Here is a 26162-nt window from a genome sequence, read left to right as displayed (position 1 = left end):
CCTCTGAGCCCTAATATTTATACTCAAGGAATCATTGTCACATGGACACAGATACAATCATTCCACATGAGAAGTAAATATAATGGTCCTCGTGATCAGTTTATCTTTGATAAAACACATTCTATTCAGGACACCCTTCAATATAGAAGTTGATTTATAATAAAGTATGTTAAGTGCTGTGGAATTAAAGTCTTATCACAGATAACACAATCAGAAATTAGATTAAGAATTGTTTTATCAAGTGACTGAAACCTAAACAGTCCTTCCAGGTGAGGTAGTTCCAGGTGACGTAGCCCTTTACTTGTGAATCCACCACAGTCATTTATTGTATCTGGTCTTCCCATTGAGGCCTCATCTTCATCAGTGAGACCTGACAAAGAATGGAGGTTGGCATCATTGACTGGCTATGATGTCTATGTCTCTCATAATTTTGTAACACCAACTAAGTTCAAAGACCAGAGTAAATTTAAATATTGACAGTTTATTCACTTCCACAGATGCTGCCTGACCGGCTGAGTTCCTCCAGCACTTTATGTGCGTTGCTTTGGATTTCCAGCATCTGCAGACCTTCTCATATGCAGGGAAATCTGTCATTTGTGTCAAGTCAAATCAGCGAGGATTGTGCAAGGCAGCCTGAAAGTATCACGACACTTCTGGTGCCAATATAGCATGCCCACAGCTTACTGACCCTAAGCAAAAGTCTTTGGAATGTGGGAGGAAATCAGAGCACTTGGAAGAAATCTACATGGTCACGGGGAGAATGTACAAACTCCTTACAGACAACATGGGAAATTGATCCCTAATTTACAGTTAGTTTTGTAAAGCGTTGCACCAACCACTACGTTACCGTGCTGCCTGACATGTGCTTTTGCCACATTGACCTTCATAAATCAGATAACTGGGCTGTTGTCTTGAAGTTGCCTAAGACGTGGGTCAGGCCAAATTTGGAGTATTGTGTGAAGTTCTGGTCACCTATCTACTGGAAAGATATCAGGCAGATTGAAAGAGGATGGAGAAAATTTACAAGGGCATTGCTAGGACTTCAGGACCTGAGGAACAAGGAAAGGTTGCATCAACCTGGACTTCATCCCTGCAGCGAAGGAGAACGTGAGGAAATTCGATAGTTGTGTACAGAATGTTAATGGGAATGGATATTGTCAATGGAAGCAGGCATTTTTTATTGAGGTTGGATAAGACAGGAAGTACAGGAAATAGGTTAAGGGTGAAAGGTAAAATATTTAAGGAAAATTTGAGAGGGGACCATCATGACTCAGAAGATGGTGAGAGTGTGGAAGGAGCTGTCAGTGGAAGTGGAGGACTCGAGTTTGATTGCAACATTTAAGAGAAGTTTGGGTAAGTACATGAATGGGGAGGATCATGGTGCAGATCAGGATAGCCCAAGGATACGGCCTGGAAGACGAGCCTGCTTACACTGTTCCGGGATTTCATGTCTGTGGTATGTCAAGTTACCGGATGAACGAGTTGTCTTTGGGGTGCTGCAAGTCTGTGTCCTTATTGATGCTTTGTTGCACGACTGATTGATCAGTGAAGGATGTTGATGCATCTTTGCTGGTGGGTGGGGGGTGGAAGTTTCCTTGCAGCTGGTTGTGCATGGGAGGGGGAGTTGGGGGGGGCTTTGGGGCTCTAATGTTTTAACTGTCATTCATTCCTTGGGGAACTCCTTTGTTTTTGTGGATGTCTGGGAAGAAAATGAATTTCAGGATGTATATTGTATACCTTTCTCTGACAGTAAAAGCACTTATTGAAACTTATGTTATTCTTCTGAAATTCTCTGACTCCAAACCCTTCCTATTGTTGTACATTGCTAAATATTTTTAATTCTCCCTACCTCCACCTCTACTTCTAGCAGCTCATTCCATATACCCACCACATTACATGGGGGAGAACATTGCCCCTCAGCTCCCCTTTAAATCTTTCCCATCTCACCTTAAACCTCTACCTTTTATTTTTAGACCATGAAAAGGACTGTGACTATACACGTTATGTACACAGCTCGTGATTTTATAAACCTCCAGAAGGTCACCCCTCAGCCTCCTTCACTCCAGGGAAAACAGACACAGCCTATCCAGTCTCTTGAAACCAAGAAAGAAAAGAAAAGAATGGTAGCTCAATCTTCAACCCCTAAATATCTACCTCCCGCACAAAGAAATGGACCAAATGGAGCAGGCACGTCAATCTCCAAATCCCCCTCTCCACACACAACGAATGTGAAAAATCAGGCAAAAAACACAGAATTTAAAACACTATAAGACTGAAAAACATCTATAGTCCAAGTCCAAATCCAAAACGCAGAAAACCTGGGTTTTCCCTCTCTGACACCAGTGTTCAAAAGGTAGTATCCCTTCTCTGACAGCAGAGCAATCCCACCAGCGATCAAAAGTCTGGCAGCAGGTGTTCACCTCCCGCATTTGATATTGATATTGATTTGATCTTGATGTTTCAACCTCTCTACTTGTTTTAATCGGTGAACAATGGAAACTTTAATCCACAAAATGGGGTCGAGCATCGACTTGAGGGCCATCCTGGAGTCGTATTGTCATGATCCTGCCAGAGACCAAAGAGCACCAGAACACCCTGACGATTTCCAAAATGGAAATACCAGGCCCAAGCATCTCAGAATCATATTCAAGACAAAAAAAAACAAACAGAAAAGAAGCAAAATATATGGTTTCATAATCTAACCAGAGTCATGAGACCGATTCTCATCGACATCACACTACATAGAATCAAATCCGACTGCCATCGATTCTACAGTACATAGAGTTATAACTCCGATCATCATGGACACTACAGTAAGAAGAGTCGTGATTCCGATCGTCATAGACACTACAGCACAGAGACAGGTCCCGCATCCAACCCAGCCCATGCCAGTCTAGTCTTCTGTCTGATTCCAGCTCCCACACCCACATCAATGCCCTCCTGCACCCACACATCCATATACCTATCCTAACTTCTTAAAGACTCAAGAAGCATGCTGAAACCTGCAGACCACCCCAGCACGTATGCGGACTGTGTTGGTCATTGACACAAATGATATATTTCACAGTACGTTTCAATGTTTCCATGTACTCTCCTTGTGACGTATAAAGCTAATCCGACTCTTCAAAAACTCAGTGAAATTAAACTTCGGAAATGCAGGCTGAAGCACGGAACAGGACAAATCATCTCAAACTATTTTTATAATAGTTTCAAGGGTATTCAGATCTGGGGAATTATTTAATCAAATGGATAATAATCAGATTAGTAAACATATTCAAAAACACTCTGTCAACAAAAAAGAATCAGTAATAAGTGCATATTATTGACTATTAATTGATAAGGTGAGCAATTAAACATGACTTCTATTAATAATCTCTTGTGTTTCTCTCTGTTCTCACTGCTGATCTCAGGCAACAATGAAAACAAAATCAAGAGAAAATCTTCAAATTCTGGAAATCCAAGCAACGCACACAAGATTCTGGGCGATCTCACAGGCCAGGCAGCATTTCTGGAAAAAAGTACAGTCACCGTTTAGGGCCAAGACCCTTCATCAAAACAAAATAATTGCCCTCAAAAATGCCCTCAGTTCAATTTCAGTTCTGAAGCCACTTGTCGAGAGTCAGCTCCATCATGAGTACTGGTCTCCGTAGTATCTGAGACGTCTTGAAGGAGCAGAGCCTCAGAAGGCAGCACCCGTCATTGAGGACCCCCAACACAGGACATGCCCTCTTCTCATTGTTACCCTCAGGAGGAGGTACAGAAGCCTGAAGGCACACACTCAGCGATTCAGAAACAGCTTGCCATCCAATTTCTAAATGGACATTCAACTCATGAACACCACCTCACTACTTTTGTTTGATTTATTTCCATTTTTGCAGGAGTTACTTAAGCAACCATTTAATATATAAATATACACTTACTGTAATTCAGTCTTTTCGATATTTATCATGAATTGCACTGTACAGCTAACACAAATTTAACAAATGTCACAACATATGCCGGTGATATTAAACCTGATCATGCTTTCTGTACCTTTTGCATCAACGTAAGAAAGAATTTGCATTTATGCAGCCCTCCAGGAGATTTATCTTTTTGATAACTTTTCACACTCCTCAATCGACAGATTTTGAAGGTCAGGGTGTCGGGACCCAAGGCGACAGATGGTCTGGTTCAGCTCGCTTCTCCCTGATACTAACTCAGCTCTGCACCGAACTGAGAGTCTAGGGCTTCCTGTCGGTGGACAGACGTTCTTCTGTGGATATTAGTTCTGATCACTGTTCGCTTGCTTTGATTGTTTGCATGATCTGTTTTTCTTCTCTCTGCGCATTGGGTGTTCGACAGTCTGCTTTTTTAATGGATTCTTTCGGGTTTCTTTGTTTTATGGCTACCTGTAAGGAGACATACCTCTAGATCGTATATGTATACATACTGTGATAATAAGTATACTGGGATCTTAAAACATCTTCTGAAGTATATTATAATTGGTAATTTGGTTTACTGCTGTCACATACACTGCAGTACAACAACAATAAACCGATATACTAGTTATAATGAACTTCAGAAGATGACAATGTCAGTACATGTGATGGGAACCAGGATGATCGAGCTGAGGATGAACCAGCAGGTTTACAAGTGGATGACGAATGTAACAGGAATGGAAGGAAGGGCAAGGCAATGTCTGGGTACAAATGCAGACAGAGCAAAGAATTCCATCGGACCACAGAGTCAAAATTCATAAGGGCGAAGGGTACAGGACTGAAGATATTGTTTTTATAACCATATAACAATTACAGCACGGAAACAGACCACCTTGGCTCTTCTAGTCCGTGCCGAACGCTTACTCTCACCTAGTCCCACCAACCTGCACTCAGCCCATAACCCTCCATTCTTTTCCTGTCCATATACCTATCCAATTTTACTTTATATGACAATACCAAACCTGCCCCTACCACTTCTACTGGAAGCTCGTTCCACACAGCTACCACTCCCTGAGTAAAGAAGTTTCCCCTCGTGTTACCCCTAAACTTTTGTCCCCTAACTCTCAACTCATGTCCTCTTGTTTGAATCTCCCCTACTCTCAATGGAAAAAGCCTATTCACGTCAACTCTATCTATCCCACTCATAATTTTAAATACCTCTATCAAGTCCCCCCTCAACCTTCTGTGCTCCAAAGAATAAAGACCTAACTTGTTCAACCTTTCTCTGTAACTTAGGTGCTGAAACCCAGGTAACTTTCTAGTAAATCTTCTCTGTACTCTCTCTATCTTATTGACATCTTTCCTATAATTTGGTGACCAGAACAGTACATAATACTCCAAATTCGGCCTTACCAATGCCTCGTACAATTTTAACATTACACCCCAACTCCTACACTCAATGCTCTGATTTATGAAGGCCAGCATACCAAAAGCTTTCTTCACCACCCTATACACATGAGATTCCACCTTCAGGAAACTATGCACCATTATTCCTAGATCACTCTGTTCTAATTCTAATTGAGGGACCAATTATATCCCTCACTATCCTTTTGTTATTAATATAACTGCAGAAACCCTTTGGGTTTATTTTCATCTTACTTGCCAAAGCAACCTCGTATCTTCTTTTAGTTTTTCTAATTTCTTTCTGAAGATTCTTCTTACATTCTTTATATTCCTTGAGCACCTCATTTACTCCATGCTGCCTATATTTATTGTAGATATCTCTCTTTGCCCCAATCCACCCCTTCTAAGTCTTTTCGCATCACCGCAAAGTTAACCTTTCTCCAATCAAAAATCTCAGCCATGGGTCCAGTCCTATCCTTCTCCATAATTATATTGAAACTCATGGCATTGTGATCACTGGACCCAAAGTGCTCCCCAACACACACCTCATTCCCTAACAGGAATCCAACTCTGTCCCTCCTCTATTTGGTACCTCTATGCATTGCTGCAAAAAACTATCCTGCACACATTTTACAAACTCCAAACCATCCATCCCTTTTACAGTATGGGCTTCCCAGTCTATGTGTGGAAAATTAAAATCTCCCACAATCACAAACTCCCTCCTGCACCATGTCCTTAGCCACGTGTTGATCTGCGCTATCTTACTATTTCTAAACCCACCTGCACGTAGCACTGGGAGCAATCCTGAGATTGCTATCCTGGAGGTCCTGCCCTTTCACTTGGCACCTCACTCCCTTACCTCACCTTTCAGGACCTCCTCACTCTTCCTACCCACATCATTGGTCCCTACATGGACCATGACATCCGGCTGCTCACTCTCCCTCTTGAGAATAGTGAGAATTCGATCCAAGATATCGCGGACCCTGGCACCAGGGAGGCAACAGACCATCCGGGATTCTCAACCTCTTCCACAAAACCTCCTATCTGCCCCCATAACTATCAAATTCCCCATCACTACTGCTCTCTTCTGTTCAGACAGACAGACATACCTTATTGATCCTGAGGGAAATTGTATTTCTTTACAGCCGCACCAACCAAGAATTGTGTAGAAATATAGCAATATAACACCATAAATAATTAAATAATAATAAGGTAATCATGCCAGTGGAAATAAGTCCAGGACCAGCCTATTGGCTCAGCGTGTCTGACACTCCGCAGGAGGAGCTGTAAGGTTTGATGGCCACAGGCAGGAATGACTTCCTATGTCACTCAGCGTTACATCTCGGTGGAATGAGTCTCTGGCTGAATGTACTCCTGTGCCTAATGCAATACATTATGGAGTGGATGGGAGTCATTGTCCAAAATGGCATACAACTTGGACAGCATCCTCTTTTCAGACACCACCGTCAGCGAGTCCAGTTCCACTCCAAAAACATCACTGGCCTTACGAATGAGTTTGTTGATTCTGTTGGTGTCTGCTACGCTAAGCCTTCTGCCCCAGCACACAACCGCAAACATGATAGTACTGGTCACTACAGGCTCGTAGAACATCCTTAGCATCGTCCGGCAGATGTTAAAGGACCTCATTCTCTTCAGGAAATAGAGACGGCTATGACCCTTCTTGTAGACAACCTCAGTGTTCTTTGACCAGTCCAGTTTATTGTCAATTCATATCCCTAGGTATTTGTAATCCTCCACCGTGTCCACACTAACACCTTGGATGGAAACAAGGGTCACCGGTGCCTTAGCCCTCCTCAGGTCCACCACCAGCTCCTTAGTCTTTTTCACATTAAGCTGCAGATGATTCTGCTCGCACCATGTGACAAAGTTTCCCACAGTAGCCCTGTACTCAGCCTCATCTCCCTTGCTGATGTATCCAACTATGGCAGAGTCATCAGAAAACTTCTGAAGATGTCAAGACTCTGTGCAGTAGTTGATGTCCGAGGTGTAGATGGTGAAGAGAAAGGGAGACAGGACAGTCCCCTGTGGAGCCCCAGTGCTGCTGACCACTCTGTCTGACGCACAGTGTTGCAAGCACACGTACTGTGGTCTGCCAGTCAGGTAATCAATAATCCATGACACCAGGGAAGCATCCACCTGCATCACTGTCAGCTTCTCACCCAGCAGAGCAGGGCGGATGGTGTTGAATGCACTGGAGAAGTCAAAAAACATGACCCTCACAGTGCTCACCAGCTTGTCCAGGTGGGCATAGACGCGGTTTAGCAGGTAGACGATGGCATCCTCAACTCCTAGTCGGGGCTGAAAGGTGAACTGGAGGGGGTCTAAGTGTGGCCTAACCATAGGCCAGTGCTGCTCTAGAACAAGACTCTCCAGGGTCTACATGATGTGGGAGGTCAATGCCACTGGTCTGTAGTCATTGGAGCCACTGGGGCGCAGCATCTTCGGTAGAGGAACGAGGCAGGACGTCTTCCACAGCACAGGAACCCTCTGGAGACTCAAGGTCAGGTTGAAGACATGGTGAAGAACTCCACAAAGCTGGGTTCACTGGCTTTCAGCACCCTGGGGCTGACACCATCCGGGCCTGCAGCCTTGCTTGGGTGGAGACGTTTCAGCTGTCTTCTCACCTGTTCAGCTGTGAAGCCCACCGTGGTGGTTTCAGGTGTGGGAGGGGTGTAGTCACGAGAGCAGGGTGGGGGGCTTTCCCTCCTTTTCTTCTGAGCTGAGGGTCCAGTCTCGGTGCCAGAGACGCAAACACTGCAACTTCTCCCTGGTACGTCATCCCCACCAACAGTATCTAAAACGATACACTTATTGTTGATGGGAACAGCCACAGGGGTGCTCCGCCCCTTCTTACCCCATCCCTGACATATCTAGTTGTTTGCCTGTTCTCCATCTCCCTCTGCTGCTTCCCCCCCCCCATCTCTTTCTCCCAAGGCCTCCCGTCCCATGACCCTTTCCCTTCTCCAGCTCTGTATCACTTTCACCAATCACCTTTCCAGTTCTTAGCTTCATCCCACCCCCTCCAGTCTTCTCCTATCATTTTGCATTTCCCCTTCCCCCCATTACTTTCCTTTTTAAATCTTTTTATAAATTTTAAACAAACATAAATGAAACATGAATACAAAGTGTTTGAGAGTACATAATTAATAGTTTAAATAGACATTTATATAATAATAAAATATATAACCTCCCAAACTCACAACCATATAAACCATATAACAATCAGAGCACGGAAACAGGCCATCTCGGCCCTCCTAGTCCGTGCTGAACTCTTAATCTCACCTAGTCCCACCTACCCGCACTCAGCCCATAACCCTCCACTCCTTTCCTGTCCATATACCTATCCAATTTTACCTTAAATGACACAACTGAAATGGCCTCTACTACTTCTACAGGAAGCTCATTCCACACAGCTATCACTCTCTGAGTAAAGAAATACCCCCTCGTGTTTCCCTTAACTTTCTGCCCCCTAACTCTCAAATCATGTCCTACTCTCAATGGAAACAGCCTATTCATGTCAACTCCATCTCTTCCTCTCAAAATTTTAAATACCTCGATCAAATACCCCCTCAACCTTCTACACTCCAATGAATAGAGACCCAACTTGTTCAACCTTTCTCTGTAACTTAAGTGCTGAAACCCAGGTAACATCCTAGTAAATCGTCTCTGCACTCTCTCTAATTTATTGATATCTTTCCTATAATTCGGTGACCAGAACTGCACACAATATTCTAAATTTGGCCTTACCAGTGCCTTGTACAATTTTCACATTACATCCCAACTTCTGTACTCAATGCTCTGATTTATAAAGGCCAGCGTTCCAAAAGCCTTCTTCACCACCCTATCTACATGAGACGCCACCTTCAGGGAACTATGCACTGTTATTCCTAGGTCTCTCTGTTCCTCTGCATTCCTCAATGCCCTACCATTTACCCTGTATGTTCTCTTTGGATTATTCCTGCCAAAATGTAGAACCTCACACTTCTCAGCATTAAACTCCATCTGCCAATGTTCTTCTAACCGGCATAAATCTCCCTGCAAACTTTGAAAAACCACCTCATTATCCACAACACCTCCTACCCTTGTGTCATCGGCATACTTACTAATCCAATTTACCACCCCATCATCCAGATCATTTATGTATATTACAAACAACATTGGGCCCAAAGCAGATCCCTGAGGCACCCCGCTAGTCACCGGCCTCCATCCCGATAAACAATTATCCACCACTACTCTCTGGCATCTCCCATCTAGCCACTGTTGAATCCATTTTATTACTCCAGCATTGATACCTAATGACTGAACCTTCTTAACTAACCTTCCATGTGGAACTTTGTCAAAGGCTTTGCTGAAGTCCATATAGACTACATCCACTGCCTTACCCTCGTCAACATTCCTCGTAACTTCTTCATTCAATAACATTGATGAAAAAAGAAATAAAAAGAAAAAAAAAGACCCCACAGAAAAAAAAACAAAAAAAAACACTAACCAACATGGGCCATTGAATAATATTAAGTACATATACAGTAGTGCCAATAACTCCGAACCTCCATCCAAACAATTATGGTTAATATAAGTAAGGTTTAGGAAAAGACAATTCAACTCATATGAAAATGTTAAATAAATGGTCTCCAAGTTTCTTCAAATTTAACTGAAGGGTCAAAAACAACACTTCTAATTTTTTCTAAGCTCAAACAAGAAATGGTTTGAGAAAACCACTGAAATATAGTTGGAGGATTAATTTCTTTCCAATTCAATAGAATAGATCTTCTAGCCATTAGTGTAACAAATGCAATCATTCATCGGGATGAAGAGGATAGACAACTATTATCCACCATTGGTAAGCCAAATATTGCAGTAAAAGGATGCAGTTGGATATTAATATTTAAAACTCTTGAAATAATACCAAAAATATCTTTCCAGTAATTTTGTAAACAAGGGTAAGACCAAAACATATGGGTTAATGAGGCAACATCAAAATGACATCTGTCACAGGTTGAATTTACATAAGAATAAAATCGAGCAAGTTTATCCTCAGACATATGAGCTCTATGTACAACCTAAAATTGTATTAGAGCGTGTTTAGCACAAATAGAGGACGAATTAACTAATAGTAACATTTTCTCCCATTGCTCAGTGCATATAAGACAATGAAGTTCTTCTTCCCATTCCTTCTTAATTTTTTCTGATACATCTGGCTGTATATTCATAATCATATTATAAATGACAGCTACTAAACCCTTTTGAGAAGGATTCAGAGCCAAAATTCTTTCTGTAATGTCCAATGGACCTAGTTTCGGAAAAGACTGTAACTCATTATACAAAAAATTTCTCACTTGCAAATATCTAAAAATATGAGTTTTAGGTAAATTATATTTATTAGATAACTGTTCAATGTTATCATCTAAAAACAAATCACAAAAACATGTTATACCTTTTGTTTTCCATTAAAAAAAGTTTGATCCATAAAGGAAGGCCGAAAAAAATAATTAGATACTATAGGGCATGATAGAATAAACTTACTCAAACCAAAAAATTTACGAAATTGAAACCAGATTCGCAATGTGTATTTGACAATAGGATTAGTTAATTGTTTATTCAATTTAGATAAAGAAAAACGAAGTGAAGATCCTAAGATTGAAAACAATGAAAAGTCTTGTACAGATTTACATTCCAAATTTACCCATTGTGGGCAGGCAGCTGTAGTCAATTCTTGTGTCCAAAATATTAAATATCGTATATTAACTGCCCAGTAATAAAATCTCAAATTTGGCAAAGCCAAACCACCTTCCTTCTTAGGCTTCTGTAAATATTTTTTGCCTAGTCTAGGATTTTTATTCTGCCAAAGATAAGAAGATATTTTGGAGTCAATAATATCAAAAAAAGATTTAGGAATAAAAATTGGTCATGTTTGAAATAAATATAAGAACTTGGGTAATACCATCATCTTAATAGCATTAATTCTACCAACCAACGACAAAGATAGTGGAGACCACCTGGTAGCAAGTTGCTTAATCTGGTCAATTCAAGGTAAAAAGTTAGCTTTAAATAAATCTGTGCTTTTTAGTAATTTTAATACCTAAATAAGTAAAATAATCTGTAATAACCTTAAATGGTAAACGTTTATAAATTGGAACTTGCATATTTAATGGAAATAATTCACTCTTGTTAAGATTCAATTTATAACCAGAAAAGTTACTAAATTGAGCAAGCAAAGACAAAATAGCAGGAATAGATCTTTCAGGGTCAGATATGTATAGGTGAGTGGGCAAATTCATGGCAGTTGCAATTTAATGTGGATAAATGTGAAGTTATCCACTTTGGTTACAAGAACAGGAAAACAGATTAATATCTGAACGGTGGCCGATTAGGAAAAGGGGAGGTGCAACGAGACCTGGGTGTCATTGTACACCAGTCATTGAAGGTGGGCATGCAGGTACAGCAGGCGGTGAAAAAGGCAAATGGTATGTTGGCATTCATAGCAAAAGGATTTGAGTACAGGAGCAGGGAGGTCCTACTGCAGTTGTACAAGGCCTTGGTGAGACCGCACCTAGAATATTGTGTGCACTTTTGGTCCCCTAATCTGAGGAAAGATATTCTTGCCATAGAGGGAGCACAGAGAAGGTTCACCAGATTGATTCCTGGGATGGCAGGACTTTTATATGAAGAAAGACTGGATCGACTAGGCTTAAACTCACTGGAATTTAGAAGACTCAGGGGGGATCTTATTGAAACGTATAAAATTCTAAAGGGATTAGGCAGGCTAGATGCAGGAAGATTGTTTCCGATGTTGAGGAAGTCCAGAACGAGGGGTCACAGTTTAAGGATAAAGTTGAAGCCTTTTATTACCGAGATTAGGAAATACTTCTTCACACAGAGAGTGGGGAATATAGTGAATTCTCTGCCACAGGAAACAGTTGAGAGTGGTTCATTGGCTATATTTAAGAGGAAGTTAGATATGGCCCTTGTGGCTAAAGGGATCGGGGGGTATGGAGAGAAAGCAGGTACAGGGTTCTGAGTTGGATGATCAGCCATAATCATACTGAATGGCGGTGCAGGCTCGAAGGGCCAAATGGCCTACTCCTGCACCTACTTTCTACGTTTCTATTAGGAAAGTGCAGATGGAACACCTCCCACTGTGAATACATGGCTCCCCTTGGGAGGAGATAATCACGCCATTCATATCAAGGATAACATCACTTAGTCCCTTAATAACATGTCCCTGAAGAAGAATACATAGCAGAATCTCGATTTCCTAAGGAGATTGAGGGCAATGATGGTCCGCCACTTCCCCATCTTAAAGGAATTTTATTGGAGCACCATTCAGAGTTCTCCCTAACATCCATCGGATACATTTATCAGGAGCGCTACGTACAAAGGGCCCTTCGTACTATCAAGGATCCCACCCATCATCCAGCACCCTGTTTGACTTTCTACCATCAGGCAAGAGACACCGATGCATTAAAACAAAAACGGTCAGGATGGGAACAATATCTTCCCTCAGGACATTAGCTTTCTGAACTCCCTCATGCATTGCATTCAAAATGTCACTGGTTAATCTGTTCTGTAACTTACAACATTTAGTTTATGCACTTTGCATTGTTTATTTGTGTGTAAACCATCTGTAGGTTTCATTCATACTTTCATAACTTACTGTGTGTAATATGTACTACAGTGCTTTACACCCTGGTTCAGAGAAACATTGTCTCACTTGACAGTATACAAGTCCATAGTTAAATGACAATAGAATTGACTTGACTTTAAATGCAGACACACACACACACACACACACACACACACTCATTCAAAGAAAACGGAACTGGAATTCTTGTAATGTGCATCTCATGATTAAATTTTATTCAACATTTTTAAGAACTATTTATAGATATATCCCACAGGATAGAACAATAGGCTGTGTGATGTTCAGCTCACGTTTACATCAAACCAGATTTCACTCCCTGAGAATGGTTCAGGAGTGAAGCACTGGAAATCACAACTGAAGAGGGAAATCAGGAAAGAAGAGAGGAAAGGTGCTAGGCAATCTGAGAAGAGGCATAATTACATGATCTCAATATTTGCATATCCAGTCCAGTCCAGACCCAAAATTCATAGATTGGTCCTTTAAAATCCCATCCTGGCCAGGCGCTTATTTCAGTTACCCCTCTTTTTGCATTTTCATTTAAGTGAAAGCCCAGCATTCTATACGGTGCCTTTACCTTTAGGATTCTGAAAGTGACACCCTGATCTTTGATACAGAATGGTCAGATGACAAATGAGATGGCTTAAGTCAACCTGCAAATTTGAACTGGGATGGACCTTCAATGGGAATATTGAGGGGCAAGTTAGATGGCCTTAGCCAATCCCACTCGGTTGTTTCCTCTGTCGAAGATGGAGTAATATTCTCTAATGAAGACATCTCCCAAAATCCAGAGGTTTCCACCAGTGCCGCTAAATCCACTGTCGCAGCTGACCGTGTTAGAGTAAGTGGTCTGGAAGGAAATGGAGAGCAATTAACACCAGGTCAAGTGTCCACTCATTAAATGATCATTAAACCGTGCAAGGTTAATGAATGCATCCCTTGAAATTCTCATCCCCTGTGCATTTGATGAATCACGTACCTTCAGTGTGTAAGCTGAGGCAGGCAGAGTGAAGTCATATCCATTGATGGTGAAGACCACATCAGGCATATTGCCAATATTGTTGCAATTTATGGTGTACTGTGAAAGAAGAGCAACAATATTTAGACCATCAGACATAGGAGCAGAACTGAGCCATTCAGCCCATCCAGTCTTCTCTGCCTTTTGATCATAGCTGACTTACATTACCTCTCAATCCCATTCACCTGCCTTCCCCTTAATCAAGAAACTGTCTACACTGCTTTAAATATATTCACTGACATGGCCTCCACAGTCTATGGAGAGGAATGGACAGTTGATGTTTCAGGCAAAGACCCTTCATCAGGATTTTCAGCATCTAAAGCATCTGAAGCATCTCTTTTCTTTATTTCTCTCTCCACAGATGCTGCCTCACCCAATGTGTATTTCCATGCTTTAATGTTTTTACAACTAATAGAGAAAGGTTGAATCTACAATGATGATAAAACACAATCCATGGCCTCCTTCCTCTTCTGTCGCGATGAGGCCACAATCAGTCGGAGGAACAACAGCTTCTATTCCATCTGGATAGCCTCCAACCTCATGGCACGAACAATGATTTCTCACACTTCTGGAAATTGCCCCACCCACACACCACTCCTTCACCATTCCTCATTCCTGTTTCCCTCTTCCACCTGATCTCCTTACCTGCCCATCATCTCCCTTTCCTGTTCTTCCCCTTCACCTTCTTCCATGGTTATCTGTCCTCTTCTATCAGATTCCCCCTTCTCCGGCCCTTTATCTCTTTCTCCAATCAATTTCCCATCTCTTTATTTCACCCCTCTCCCACCAATTTCACATGTCACCTTGTACCTCTTCCATCCCTCTCCCCCACCTTCTTACTCTAACTTCTCTTTCTTTCCAGGCCTGATGAAACATTGACTGTTTATTCTTTTCTATAGAAACTGCCTCGCCTGCTGAGTTCATCCAGCGGTTCGTGGTTGTCACATTGTCAATGGAGATGTTAATCCTAGCCGTTTCTTTCTAGAATTACTGCTGCTGGCATAACATATAATATTATTAACTCAATGTGCTGACTGTATACTGAATTTACAGCTGCCATCTGAGTACAGACCACTGGCCAATCAGCCCCTACCTGGCCATAATAATTCGGAGTTGCTCCAATGCTTTGCTGAATATTGCCGATGTAATTTCCGCCAACAGCGACAAGAGAAGTTCCAGTATCAACGATGCCAGGGCAACCTTGAGGGCAAGCCACAATCTGGCCGTTGACTGTCACTCTGAGGGAGAAACATCATAGTGTTAGCCAAAAATGCTGATTTGGATTTATAGCCAAAATCTGAGTCAAATTAAATTTATTATCAAAGTACATATATATCACCCTGCACTGTACTATCCTGACATTCAATGACAGACAAATAAAGAAACACAATAGATATTATGAAAACTATCAATAAGCAAAGACTGACATACAACCAATGTGCAAAAATGACAAATTGTGCCAATTAAAATAACTAAAACTGAGAATATGAGTTTAGGAGTTCTTGAAGTTGTGTGTATAGGTTGCAGAAGCAGTTCAGAATTGAGTCCGAAATTCAAGAAAATAATTTGGAAATTCTTGTCATCAAGCTGAAGTATTCGTTCTATGTAGTTCGATCGTACTTGGACTATTGTGTTTAGTTCTGATTGCCTCGTTATAGGAAGGATGAGGAAGTTTTAGAAAGTGTGCAGAGGAGATTTACCAGGATGCTGCCTGGATTAGAGAGCATATCTCATGAGGTAGGTTGAGTGAGCTAGGGATTTTCTCTTTGGACCAACGGAGGATGAGAGATGACTTGCGAGATGTGAGAGGGGACCCAGAACAGGTCATGGATAAAGAGAGAACAGGAATGAGGAAAAATTATCGGAAGTTAGAAAAATCAATCTTCATGCCAGCAGAGAGGAGGCTGCTCAGATGGAATATCAGGAGTTGCTCCTCCATCCACACTGTAGCCTCATCATGTATCTAACAATTGTTTTCTCTATAAATTCTAACTATATAACTGGTTCAACTCACTGAAACTTAATCATCAATGGCCGATCAGTGAGAGAATACCTCAGATGGAGATACCACTTACCTCTGGATCTCAATTTGCCAATAGGCCTCCTGGGTAACAGGGACCCAGTAGATTGGGCCAGTGTAGCGGCTTGAGTCAATTCCACCAAAAAGGACTTCACTTCCAGATTCACCATTTGTCCTGGAAAACAACGTTAAATAAGAATATCTCAGATTTAAACGCTCAAAAGATGTACAGATTTTGGTTAGTAAGTTGTAGGCATGATGTGTAGTCACCAGAAGTGAGGTGACACTCTCAGGCTGTCCCCAGCACATCCCTGAAACACATCAGCAAGTTTCAAGATACATGCAAAAAATAAAGCTAATCTTTAAATCTTTAAAGGAATAATTTCATTAATATTGCAAGAAAAACATGCATTTATAGAGTCAGAGTCACACAGCATGGAAAAGGGGCATTTACTCCAACTCATCCATACTCACCATTTACACCAATCCCACTTGCCCCCATCTGTTCCGTGTCTTCCCAAGCCTTTCCTATCCATGTATTCAAATCACTCTAGACCTTAAATGAGTTCTCCAAGCTGAAGTAACAACAAAACTCTGAGAATGATGGACATCTTTATCTGACTGGAGACCAAAATGTCTTCAACTTCCAGTGCAATTAACGTCATCAGCCCTGACCTGACCTGACATGTTGGACCGGACCCAGTAATCTGCTTTTTAAGTTTTCAACATCATCCCTATTTTATATTCTCGATTTAATTCCTAGAATCCCATTGAACTAAAATAAATAACCAGAATCGTCAGAAGAAGAAGCGATGTTGGTACCAACCAAATTAACATGTCACATTACAGATTCTCCGGTAGTGAAGGAAGGAGTTACAAAGTGCTAACCTTGTCAAGTAGACAGAAAAGAGTGGCTGTGAAACCAGATGCTGAGACATCATGTTGTCAAACACTGTAGTGGCTCCTTCTGCCGCAAGTGATGGATAGCCCAAGCCCAAAATACCGTCGAAATTACAGTAGGAGAAGAAACCGCCAGGTTCGGTCTCACTTAATCCAAACTCTTGTCCATTGATCACAAGGTTAGAAAGCTGGTGAAACAGATTTACAGAGAAATTAACCAGATATTTATCCTTTCAGGCTGCACATGGGCACAGCTCATGGAGCTGCTGCCTCACAAGGCCAGTGACCCAGGTTCAAACCCGGCCTCTGGTATTTCCCACATGGGGTTTGTAGATCATCCCCTGTGATCAGGTGGGTTCTTTCTGTCTGATCTGATTTTCTCTCATTCCCAAAGACATGCTGATTGATTGGTTAATTGGTCACTGTAAATTATTCAAGAGCTAGAATCTAGAGGGTGTTGAGAAAGACTAAAGGACGATTCATGCTGAACTAATACATGTTCAGCATGGTTTGTGGCCCAAAATATCAACTGTACCCTTTTCCCTAGATGCTGCCTGGCCTGCTGAGTTCCCCCAGGTTTTTAAGTGTGTAAATTTTTTATTCTCTTATTTTGTATTACTTATTTCTGATTAAAATTAATAAATACATATACTTAGAGTAACACAGTTCTGTCTCTCCATATTTATTCATCATGTATTTCATTGCACTACCTCTGCAAACTGAACAATTTTCATAACGGTGATATTAACTCTGATTCTGATTCTGATATGTCGTTAAATTTGTTAACTTTGAGTTTGCTGTACAATCATCGAGAGACAAACTACAGATTACAGTAAATACATACATATAAAGTGTGTGTATGTATATATATGATTGAAATTAACTAAGAAGACAAAAAGAAGAAGTAAAGCAAAGTAGTGAGGTTGTCTTCATGGGTTCAATGTCTATTCAGAAGTCGGATGGCAGGGGAGGGGAAGAAACTGTTTTAAAGTATGATATCAACATAGTCATCTCAGATAATGACGCTCGGAAGGAGGAGTTGAGAAGAATGTGCAGGGAATTATAAAGAGTAGATCAATGCAGGCAGAGAGTTAACGGTTGTTGATGGGCCAAGGAGCCTATATCCATGCTGTATAGGTTTGTGATTAAATTCATGATTGGACCTAATTTTGTAAGCACAGTTTCAACGATTGTGTGATAACCGGTGGCAGGGGCCCCGGATCTCCAAATCCACAGAGGTCAAGGATGGCCTGTCCTGGGGAGAGAGGGCTGTGTGTCTGTGGGTGTGTGGGTAGGAAGGTGGTTGGAAGGAGGGAGGAACAGGGCTTCTTTCACTGTTGTTACATGGTTTGTTCAGATTGTCAAGCTCTGTGTTACAGTGGGTATGCTACGTTGGCACAGGAATACATGCCCCCAGTTCATCCTTAGATACGTTGGTTTGTGAAATGAAACAAACCATTTCACAGTATAATTTGATATACATGAATCCAAATCTGAGTATTAGCAAATAGGCTTTTGGCTATAAATTGGTGAAAACTTGTCTTGAAATTGGAATTCTGTCAAGTAAACCCAAAGGTCAAAGCCTTGCCTAGCAAAGCCATTCCACATCCACTCATCAGTTTTATTTATTCAATTTATTATATGCCACCATATACGACCCCGAGATTCATTTTCTTGTGGGCATTCACAGTAGAACAAAGAATTAATGAAAACAAATTGCACATGAAGATGGGCAAACAAGAAATGTGCAAATAAATACAAGAAAAGCAACACCATAAAATAACAATAAATAAATAGTCATCAATAATATTGAGAATGTTGTATCAGTTTGCATCTCTGAGTTTTGTAGTAGAGGTATCACTGTGGTTTGAGTTATGAGGGTGAAGAGTTCACTTACTCTCAGAGTATCATATCCCAGAAAACCGGTCATACTTCCTGTCCCATACGTGATGGACAGATACTTATTATTCGTGCGGAAGGTTGATGATTGGGATGGGTTGAACCTGTGGTGCTTCACTGCAAAGAAACATCCATTTCATCAATGAAACAAAAAGTTTCAATATATCACCCTGTGCCTAGCAAACCCCGGTCAATCGTTCCCTAAGACTCGTCAAAAGCACAGCAAGCATCGCAGGGCTGGCAGACTCTGAGATTTCCCCTTGAGCCAAGTTGCAAACATTCTACCCCTCACCCGACCAGAGCCCCAGTTTCCACCCACATTCCAAAGACATGAGGGAGACTAAGTTGTGGTCACGCCACGCTGTGGGCAGAAGCAAGACAACACTTGCAGGCTGTCTGCTGCACGTCCATGGACTGTCTCATTAATGGAAGCAAAACAATTCAACGTCTGTTTCAATGCTGCGACATTCATTTAACATATAATGTACACCGAGTCCCAGCAATGTCCTCATAATTCCCTTTCACACGCTTTCCAGCTTAACAACATCTTTCCTGTAGAGAGATGATCAAACCTGTACACAATATTCCAGCTGTGGCTTCAGCAACATCTGATCTTCTATACCCAATACCCTGACTGATGAAGGCCAGAATGTCAAAACCCTTCTTCACCACAATGTCTACCTGTGACACCACATTCAGGGAAACATGTACTTGTATCTCTAGGTCCCTCTATTCTCTAACACTCCAGAGGGCCCTACCTTTCAGTGTCAGAACTGGTAAATATGTTAATATCATTGTTATATTTTCTTACCACATGGTGTCTGGCTGCAGTAGACTGATGGGACCCAGAGGTTGGATGAGCCAGTATCAAAGACGACAGTGAAGCTCTGTGGGGGGTTACCGATGCTGATGGCTCCGTAGTATGACAGCTGTCGGCAAAAACAAAATGTCCTCAGTTACTCGGATTAAGTGTGATTGCCTTCATAAAGACTGGAGAGGAAAGGGGAAGAAGACAGAAGTAAGAGAGGCTGGAGTACAAACTTGCAGCTGATACGTACGTCCAGGTAAGAGGGAAGAACTGTGGGTGGGTGTACGAGTGGGATGAAATAAGAAGCTGGGAGGTGATAGGTGGAATTTTACTAATCGGAAAGCAATTCACCATGTTACCAATTTTCCACTTCTTATCACACCATCTCTTTTCCCAGCAGGAACTGGAATAGGGTTCCTCTTGTCCCCACCCTTCACCTGACTAGCTTCCACATTCAATGGATCATAACCCATCATTTCTATCAGACTCTACAGGATTCCACCACTGGACTCATCTCCCCACCACTGCTCCCCCAATCAGCATTCTGAAGGGACTATTCCTTCTGCACCTCCTGTTCTTCTCTTCAAATAGGAACTCGCTCGAAAAACAATAGAAATGTTACACCATTTTCATTGAGAAGGTCAAGAGTTCCTTCACCCCACATTTCAGATCATAGCAGTCAAGGATTACTTACATCCATGTAGTTGGTCATAGGCTCATCTGATGCCAAAGTTTCAATGGAACAAGCACCTTTGAACTTTGTGCAGGGATCATATGGATGTTTCCTGAGGAAATCTTCCAACAATCCCTTCTCCCGAAGAACATCTCGGGCAGATTTTCCTTTACGTAAAGGAACTCTGTAAAGTGAGAAATAAGTTAAGAAAGTCAGCATCTGTTATTGTTCCTTGGGGAGAAAAATTAATTGCCAAAACCGTTAAGATTTGGTTAAAATGATCCTACCTGATGACGGCATCAGAGAGCTGGATGCATACAAAGGCAAGGAGTAACCACTTCATGTTGAATCGATTGGATTCCTTTCAGAATCTGACATCGGGCTTCTGAGCCCTAATATTTATACTCAAGGAATCATTGTCACATGGACACAGATACAATCATTCCATACGAGAAGTAAATATAATTGTCCTCATGATCAGTTTATCTTTGATAAAACACATTCTATTCAGGACACCCTTCAGTATAGAAGTTGATTTGTAATAAAGTATGTTAAGTGCTGTGGAATTAAAGTCTTATCACAGATAACACAATCAGAAATTAGATTAAGAACTGTTTTATCAAGCGACTGAAACCTAAACAGTCCTTCCAGGTGAGGTAGTTCCAGGTGACGTAGCCCTTTAGTTGTGAATCCACCACAGTCATTTATTGTATCTGGTCTTCCCATTGAGGCCTCATCTTCATCAGTGAGACCTGACAAAGAATGGAGGTTGGCATCATTGACTGGCTATGATGTCTATGTCTCTCATAATTTTGTAACACCAACTAAGTTCAAAGACCAGAGTAAATTTAAATATTGACAGTTTATTCACTTCCACAGATGCTGCCTGACCGGCTGAGTTCCTCCAGCACTTTATGTGCGTTGCTTTGGATTTCCAGCATCTGCAGACCTTCTCATATGCAGGGAAATCTGTCATTTGTGTCAAGTCAAATCAGCGAGGATTGTGCAAGGCAGCCTGAAAGTATCACGACACTTCTGGTGCCAATATAGCATGCCCACAGCTTACTGACCCTAAGCAAAAGTCTTTGGAATGTGGGAGGAAACCAGAGCACTTGGAAGAAATCTACATGGTCACGGGGAGAATGTACAAACTCCTTACAGACAACATGGGAAATCGATCCCTAATTTACAGTTAGTTTTGTAAAGCATTGCACCAACCACTACGTTACTGTGCTGCCTGACATGTGCTTTTGCCACATTGACCTTCATAAATCAGATAGCTGGGCTGTTGTCTTGAAGTTGCCTAAGACGTGGGTCAGGCCAAATTTGGAGTATTGTGTGCAGTTCTGGTCACCTATCTACTGGAAAGATATCAGGCAGATTGAAAGAGGACGGAGAAAATTTACAAGGGTGTTGCTAGGACTTGAGGAACTGAGGAACAAGGAAAGGTTGCATCAACCTGGACTTCATCCCTGCAGCGAAGGAGAACGTGAGGAAATTCGATAGTTGTGTACAGAATGTTAATGGGAATGGATATTGTCAATGGAAGCAGGCATTTTCTGTTGAGGTTGGATAAGACAGGAAGTACAGGAAATAGGTTAAGGGTGAAAGGTGGAATATTTAAGGAAATTTGAGAAGGGACCATCATGACTCAGAAGATGGTGAGAGTGTGGAATGAGCTGTCAGTGGAAGTGGAGGACTCGAGTTTGATTGCAACATTTAAGAGAAGTTTGGGTAAGTACATGAATGGGGAGGATCATGGTCCAGATGAGGGTCGATGACACGAGCAGTTCAGCATGGCCTAGATGGGCAGAAGTGCCTGTGTCTGTACTTGCGGGATAGGGACCCACTCTCAGGGCCTCAGGAATGGCCGTTTATCGATAGCCCAAGGATACGGCCTGGAAGACGAGCCTGCTTACACTGTTCCGGGATTTCATGTCTCTGGGGACATGCTGATTCCAGGCCGGTGCCGCAAACTGAAGCATCGCGGGAGAACACGGAACATCGGGAGCAGCGGGTTGGCTGCCAGGGGTCGGTGCTCAGGGAGCTGCCCCTTCTTGGTGCCAAATCTCCGGGTGCAGAGCTCGGAAAAAGCGAAGCAACAGAATTGTAACATCGTAAATCAGTCAGTTGTTTGTTATGCCTCCTGTCTCGATGTGAAACGGGACACCCCTTTTTCCTTTATTAGGGAGAGAGAGAGCCTGTGGTATGTCAAATTACCGGATGAACGAGTTGTCTTTGGGGTGCTGCAAGTCTGTGTCCTTATTGATGCTTTGTTGCACGACTGATTGATCAGTGAAGGGTGTTGATGCATCTTTGCTGGTGGGTGGGGGGTAGAAGTTGCCTTGCAGCTGGTTGTGCATGGGAGGGGGAGTTGGGGGGGCTTTGGGGCTCTAATGTCTTAACTGTCATTCATTCCTTGGGGAACTCCTTTGTTTTTGTGGATGTCTGGGAAGAAAATGAATTTCAGGATGTATATTGTATGCCTTTCTCTGACAGTAAAAGCACTTATTGAAACTTATGTTATTCTTCTGAAATTCTCTGACTCCAAACCCTTCCTATTGTTGTACATTGCTAAATATTTTTAATTCTCCCTACCTCCACCTCTACTTCTAGCAGCTCATTCCATATACCCACCACATTACATGGGGGAAAACATTGCCCCTCAGCTCCCCTTTAAATCTTTCCCATCTCACCTTAAACCTCTACCTTTTATTTTTAGACCATGAAAAGGACTGTGACTATACACGTTATGTACACAGCTCGTGATTTTATAAACCTCCAGAAGGTCAGCCCTCAGCCTCCTTCACTCCAGGGAAAACAGACATAGCCTATCCAGTCTCTTGAAACCAAGAAAGAAAAGAAAAGAACGGTAGCTCAATCTTCAACCCCTAAATATCTACCTCCCGCACAAAGAAATGGACCAAATGGAGCAGGCACATCAATCTCCAAAACCCCCTCTCCACACACAACGAATGTGAAAAATCAGGCAAAAAACACAGAATTTAAAACACTATAAGACTGAAAAAACATCTATAGTCCAAGTCCAAATCCAAAACGCAGAAAACCTGGGTTTTCCCTCTCTGACACCAGTGATCAAAAGGTAGTATCCCTTCCTTGACAGCAGAGCAATCCCACCAGCGATCAAAAGTCTGGCAGCAGGTGTTCACCTCCCGCATTTGATATTGATATTGATTTGATCTTGATGTTTCAACCTCTCTACTTGTTTTAATCGGCGAACAATGGAAACTTTAATCCACAAAATGGGGTCGAGCATCGACTTGAGGGCCATCCTGGAGTCGTATTGTCATGATCCTGCCAGAGACCAAAGAGCACCAGAACACCCTGACGATTTCCAAAATGGAAATACCAGGCCCAAGCATCTCAGAATCATATTCAAGACAAAAAAAAACAAACAGAAAAGAAGCAAAATATATGGTTTCATAATCTATCCAGAGTCATGAGACCGATTCTCATCGACATCACACTACATAGAATCAAATCCGACTGCCATCGATTCTACAGTACATAGAGTTATAACTCCGATCATCATGGACACTGCAGTAAGAAGAGTCGTGATTCCGATCGTCATAGACACTACAGCACAGAGACAGGTCCCGCATCCAACCCAGCCCATGCCAGTCTAGTCTTCTGTCTGATTCCAGCTCCCACACCCACATCAATGCCCTCCTGCACCCACACATCCATATACCTATCCTAACTTCTTAAAGACTCAAGAAGCATGCTGAAACCTGCAGACCACCCCAGCACGTATGCGGACTGTGTTGGTCATTGACACAAATGATATATTTCACAGTACGTTTCAATGTTTCCATGTACTCTCCTTGTGACGTATAAAGCTAATCCGACTCTTCAAAAACTCAGTGAAATTAAACTTCGGAAATGCAGGCTGAAGCACGGAACAGGACAAATCATCTCAAACTATTTTTATAATAGTTTCAAGGGTATTCAGATCTGGGGAATTATTTAATCAAATGGATAATAATCAGATTAGTAAACATATTCAAAAACACTCTGTCAACAAAAGAGAATCAGTAATAAGTGCATATTATTGACTATTAATTGATAAGGTGAGCAATTAAACATGACTTCTATTAATAATCTCTTGTGTTTCTCTCTGTTCTCACTGCTGATCTCAGGCAACAATGAAAACAAAATCAAGAGAAAATCTTCAAATTCTGGAAATCCAAGCAACGCACACAAGATTCTGGGCGATCTCACAGGCCAGGCAGCATTTCTGGAAAAAAGTACAGTCACTGTTTAGGGCCAAGACCCTTCATCAAAACAAAATAATTGCCCTCAAAAATGCCCTCAGTTCAATTTCAGTTCTGAAGCCACTTGTCGAGAGTCAGCTCCATCATGAGTACTGGCCTCCGTAGTATCTGAGACGTCTTGAAGGAGCAGAGCCTCAGAAGGCAGCACCCGTCATTGAGGACCCCCAACACAGGACATGCCCTCTTCTCATTGTTACCCTCAGGAGGAGGTACAGAAGCCTGAAGGCACACACTCAGCGATTCAGAAACAGCTTGCCATCCAATTTCTAAATGGACATTCAACTCATGAACACCACCTCACTACTTTTGTTTGATTTATTTCCATTTTTGCAGGAGTTACTTAAGCAACCATTTAATATATAAATATACACTTACTGTAATTCAGTCTTTTCGATATTTATCATGAATTGCACTGTACAGCTAACACAAATTTAACAAATGTCACAACATATGCCGGTGATATTAAACCTGATCATGCTTTCTGTACCTTTTGCATCAACGTAAGAAAGAATTTGCATTTATGCAGCCCTCCAGGAGATTTATCTTTTTGATAACTTCTCACACTCCTCAATCGACAGATTTTGAAGGTCAGGGTGTCGGGACCCAAGGCGACAGATGGTCTGGTTCAGCTCGTTTCTCCCTGATACTTACTCAGCTCTGCACCGAACTGAGAGTCTAGGGCTTCCTGTCGGTGGACAGACGTTCTTTTGTGGACATCGGTTCAGATCACTGTTCGCTTGCTTTGATTGCTTGCATGATCTGTTTTTCTTCTCTCTGCGCATTGGGTGTTCGACAGTCTGCTTTTTTAATGGATTCTTTCGGGTTTCTTTGTTTTATGGCTACCTGTAAGGAGACATACCTCTAGATCGTATATGTATACATACTGTGATAATAAGTATACTGGGATCTTAAAACATCTTCTGAAGTATATTATAATTGGTAATTTGGTTTACTGCTATCACATACACTGCAGTACAACAACAATAAACCGATTTACTAGTTATAATGAACTTCAGAAGATGACAATGTCAGTACATGTGATGGGAACCAGGATGATCGAGCTGAGGATGAACCAGCAGGTTTACAAGTGGATGACGAATGTAACAGGAATGGAAGGAAGGGCAAGGCAATGTCTGGGTACAAATGCAGACAGAGCAAAGAATTCCATCGGACCACAGAGTCAAAATTCATAAGGGCGAAGGGTACAGGACTGAAGATATTGTTTTTATAACCATATAACAATTACAGCACGGAAACAGACCACCTTGGCTCTTCTAGTCCGTGCCGAACGCTTACTCTCACCTAGTCCCACCAACCTGCACTCAGCCCATAACCCTCCATTCTTTTCCTGTCCATATACCTATCCAATTTTACTTTAAATGACAATACCAAACCTGCCCCTACCACTTCTACTGGAAGCTCGTTCCACACAGCTACCACTCCCTGAGTAAAGAAGTTTCCCCTCGTGTTACCCCTAAACTTTTGTTCCCTAACTCTCAACTCATGTCCTCTTGTTTGAATCTCCCCTACTCTCAATGGAAAAAGCCTATCCACGTCAACTCTATCTA

At 41.9% G+C, this 26162-nt stretch overlaps 1 protein-coding gene across 1 annotated transcript; it reads right to left on the bottom strand.

Annotated features, from left to right (window-relative positions):
* Positions 1 to 13684: 13684 nt before the first annotated feature.
* LOC132381272 (pepsin A-like) lies at positions 13685 to 20642 on the bottom strand. The gene is made up of 9 exons (XM_059950653.1): positions 20587 to 20642; positions 20321 to 20483; positions 19630 to 19747; positions 18817 to 18935; positions 16908 to 17107; positions 16075 to 16194; positions 15093 to 15237; positions 13961 to 14059; positions 13685 to 13831 (listed from the first exon to the last, which is right to left on the bottom strand). Exons 1-9 carry the CDS (start codon positions 20640 to 20642, stop codon positions 13685 to 13687), a joined length of 1167 nt encoding a protein of 388 aa, XP_059806636.1.
* Between the last annotated feature and the right edge of the window lie 5520 nt (positions 20643 to 26162).

Source organism: Hypanus sabinus, chromosome 25 (genome assembly GCF_030144855.1).
Source record: "Hypanus sabinus isolate sHypSab1 chromosome 25, sHypSab1.hap1, whole genome shotgun sequence".
In the NCBI taxonomy this organism is placed as follows: domain Eukaryota; kingdom Metazoa; phylum Chordata; class Chondrichthyes; order Myliobatiformes; family Dasyatidae; genus Hypanus; species Hypanus sabinus.
The sequence above is the reverse complement of the archived record's forward strand: the minus strand, read 5'-3'. Positions and strand labels throughout refer to the sequence as shown.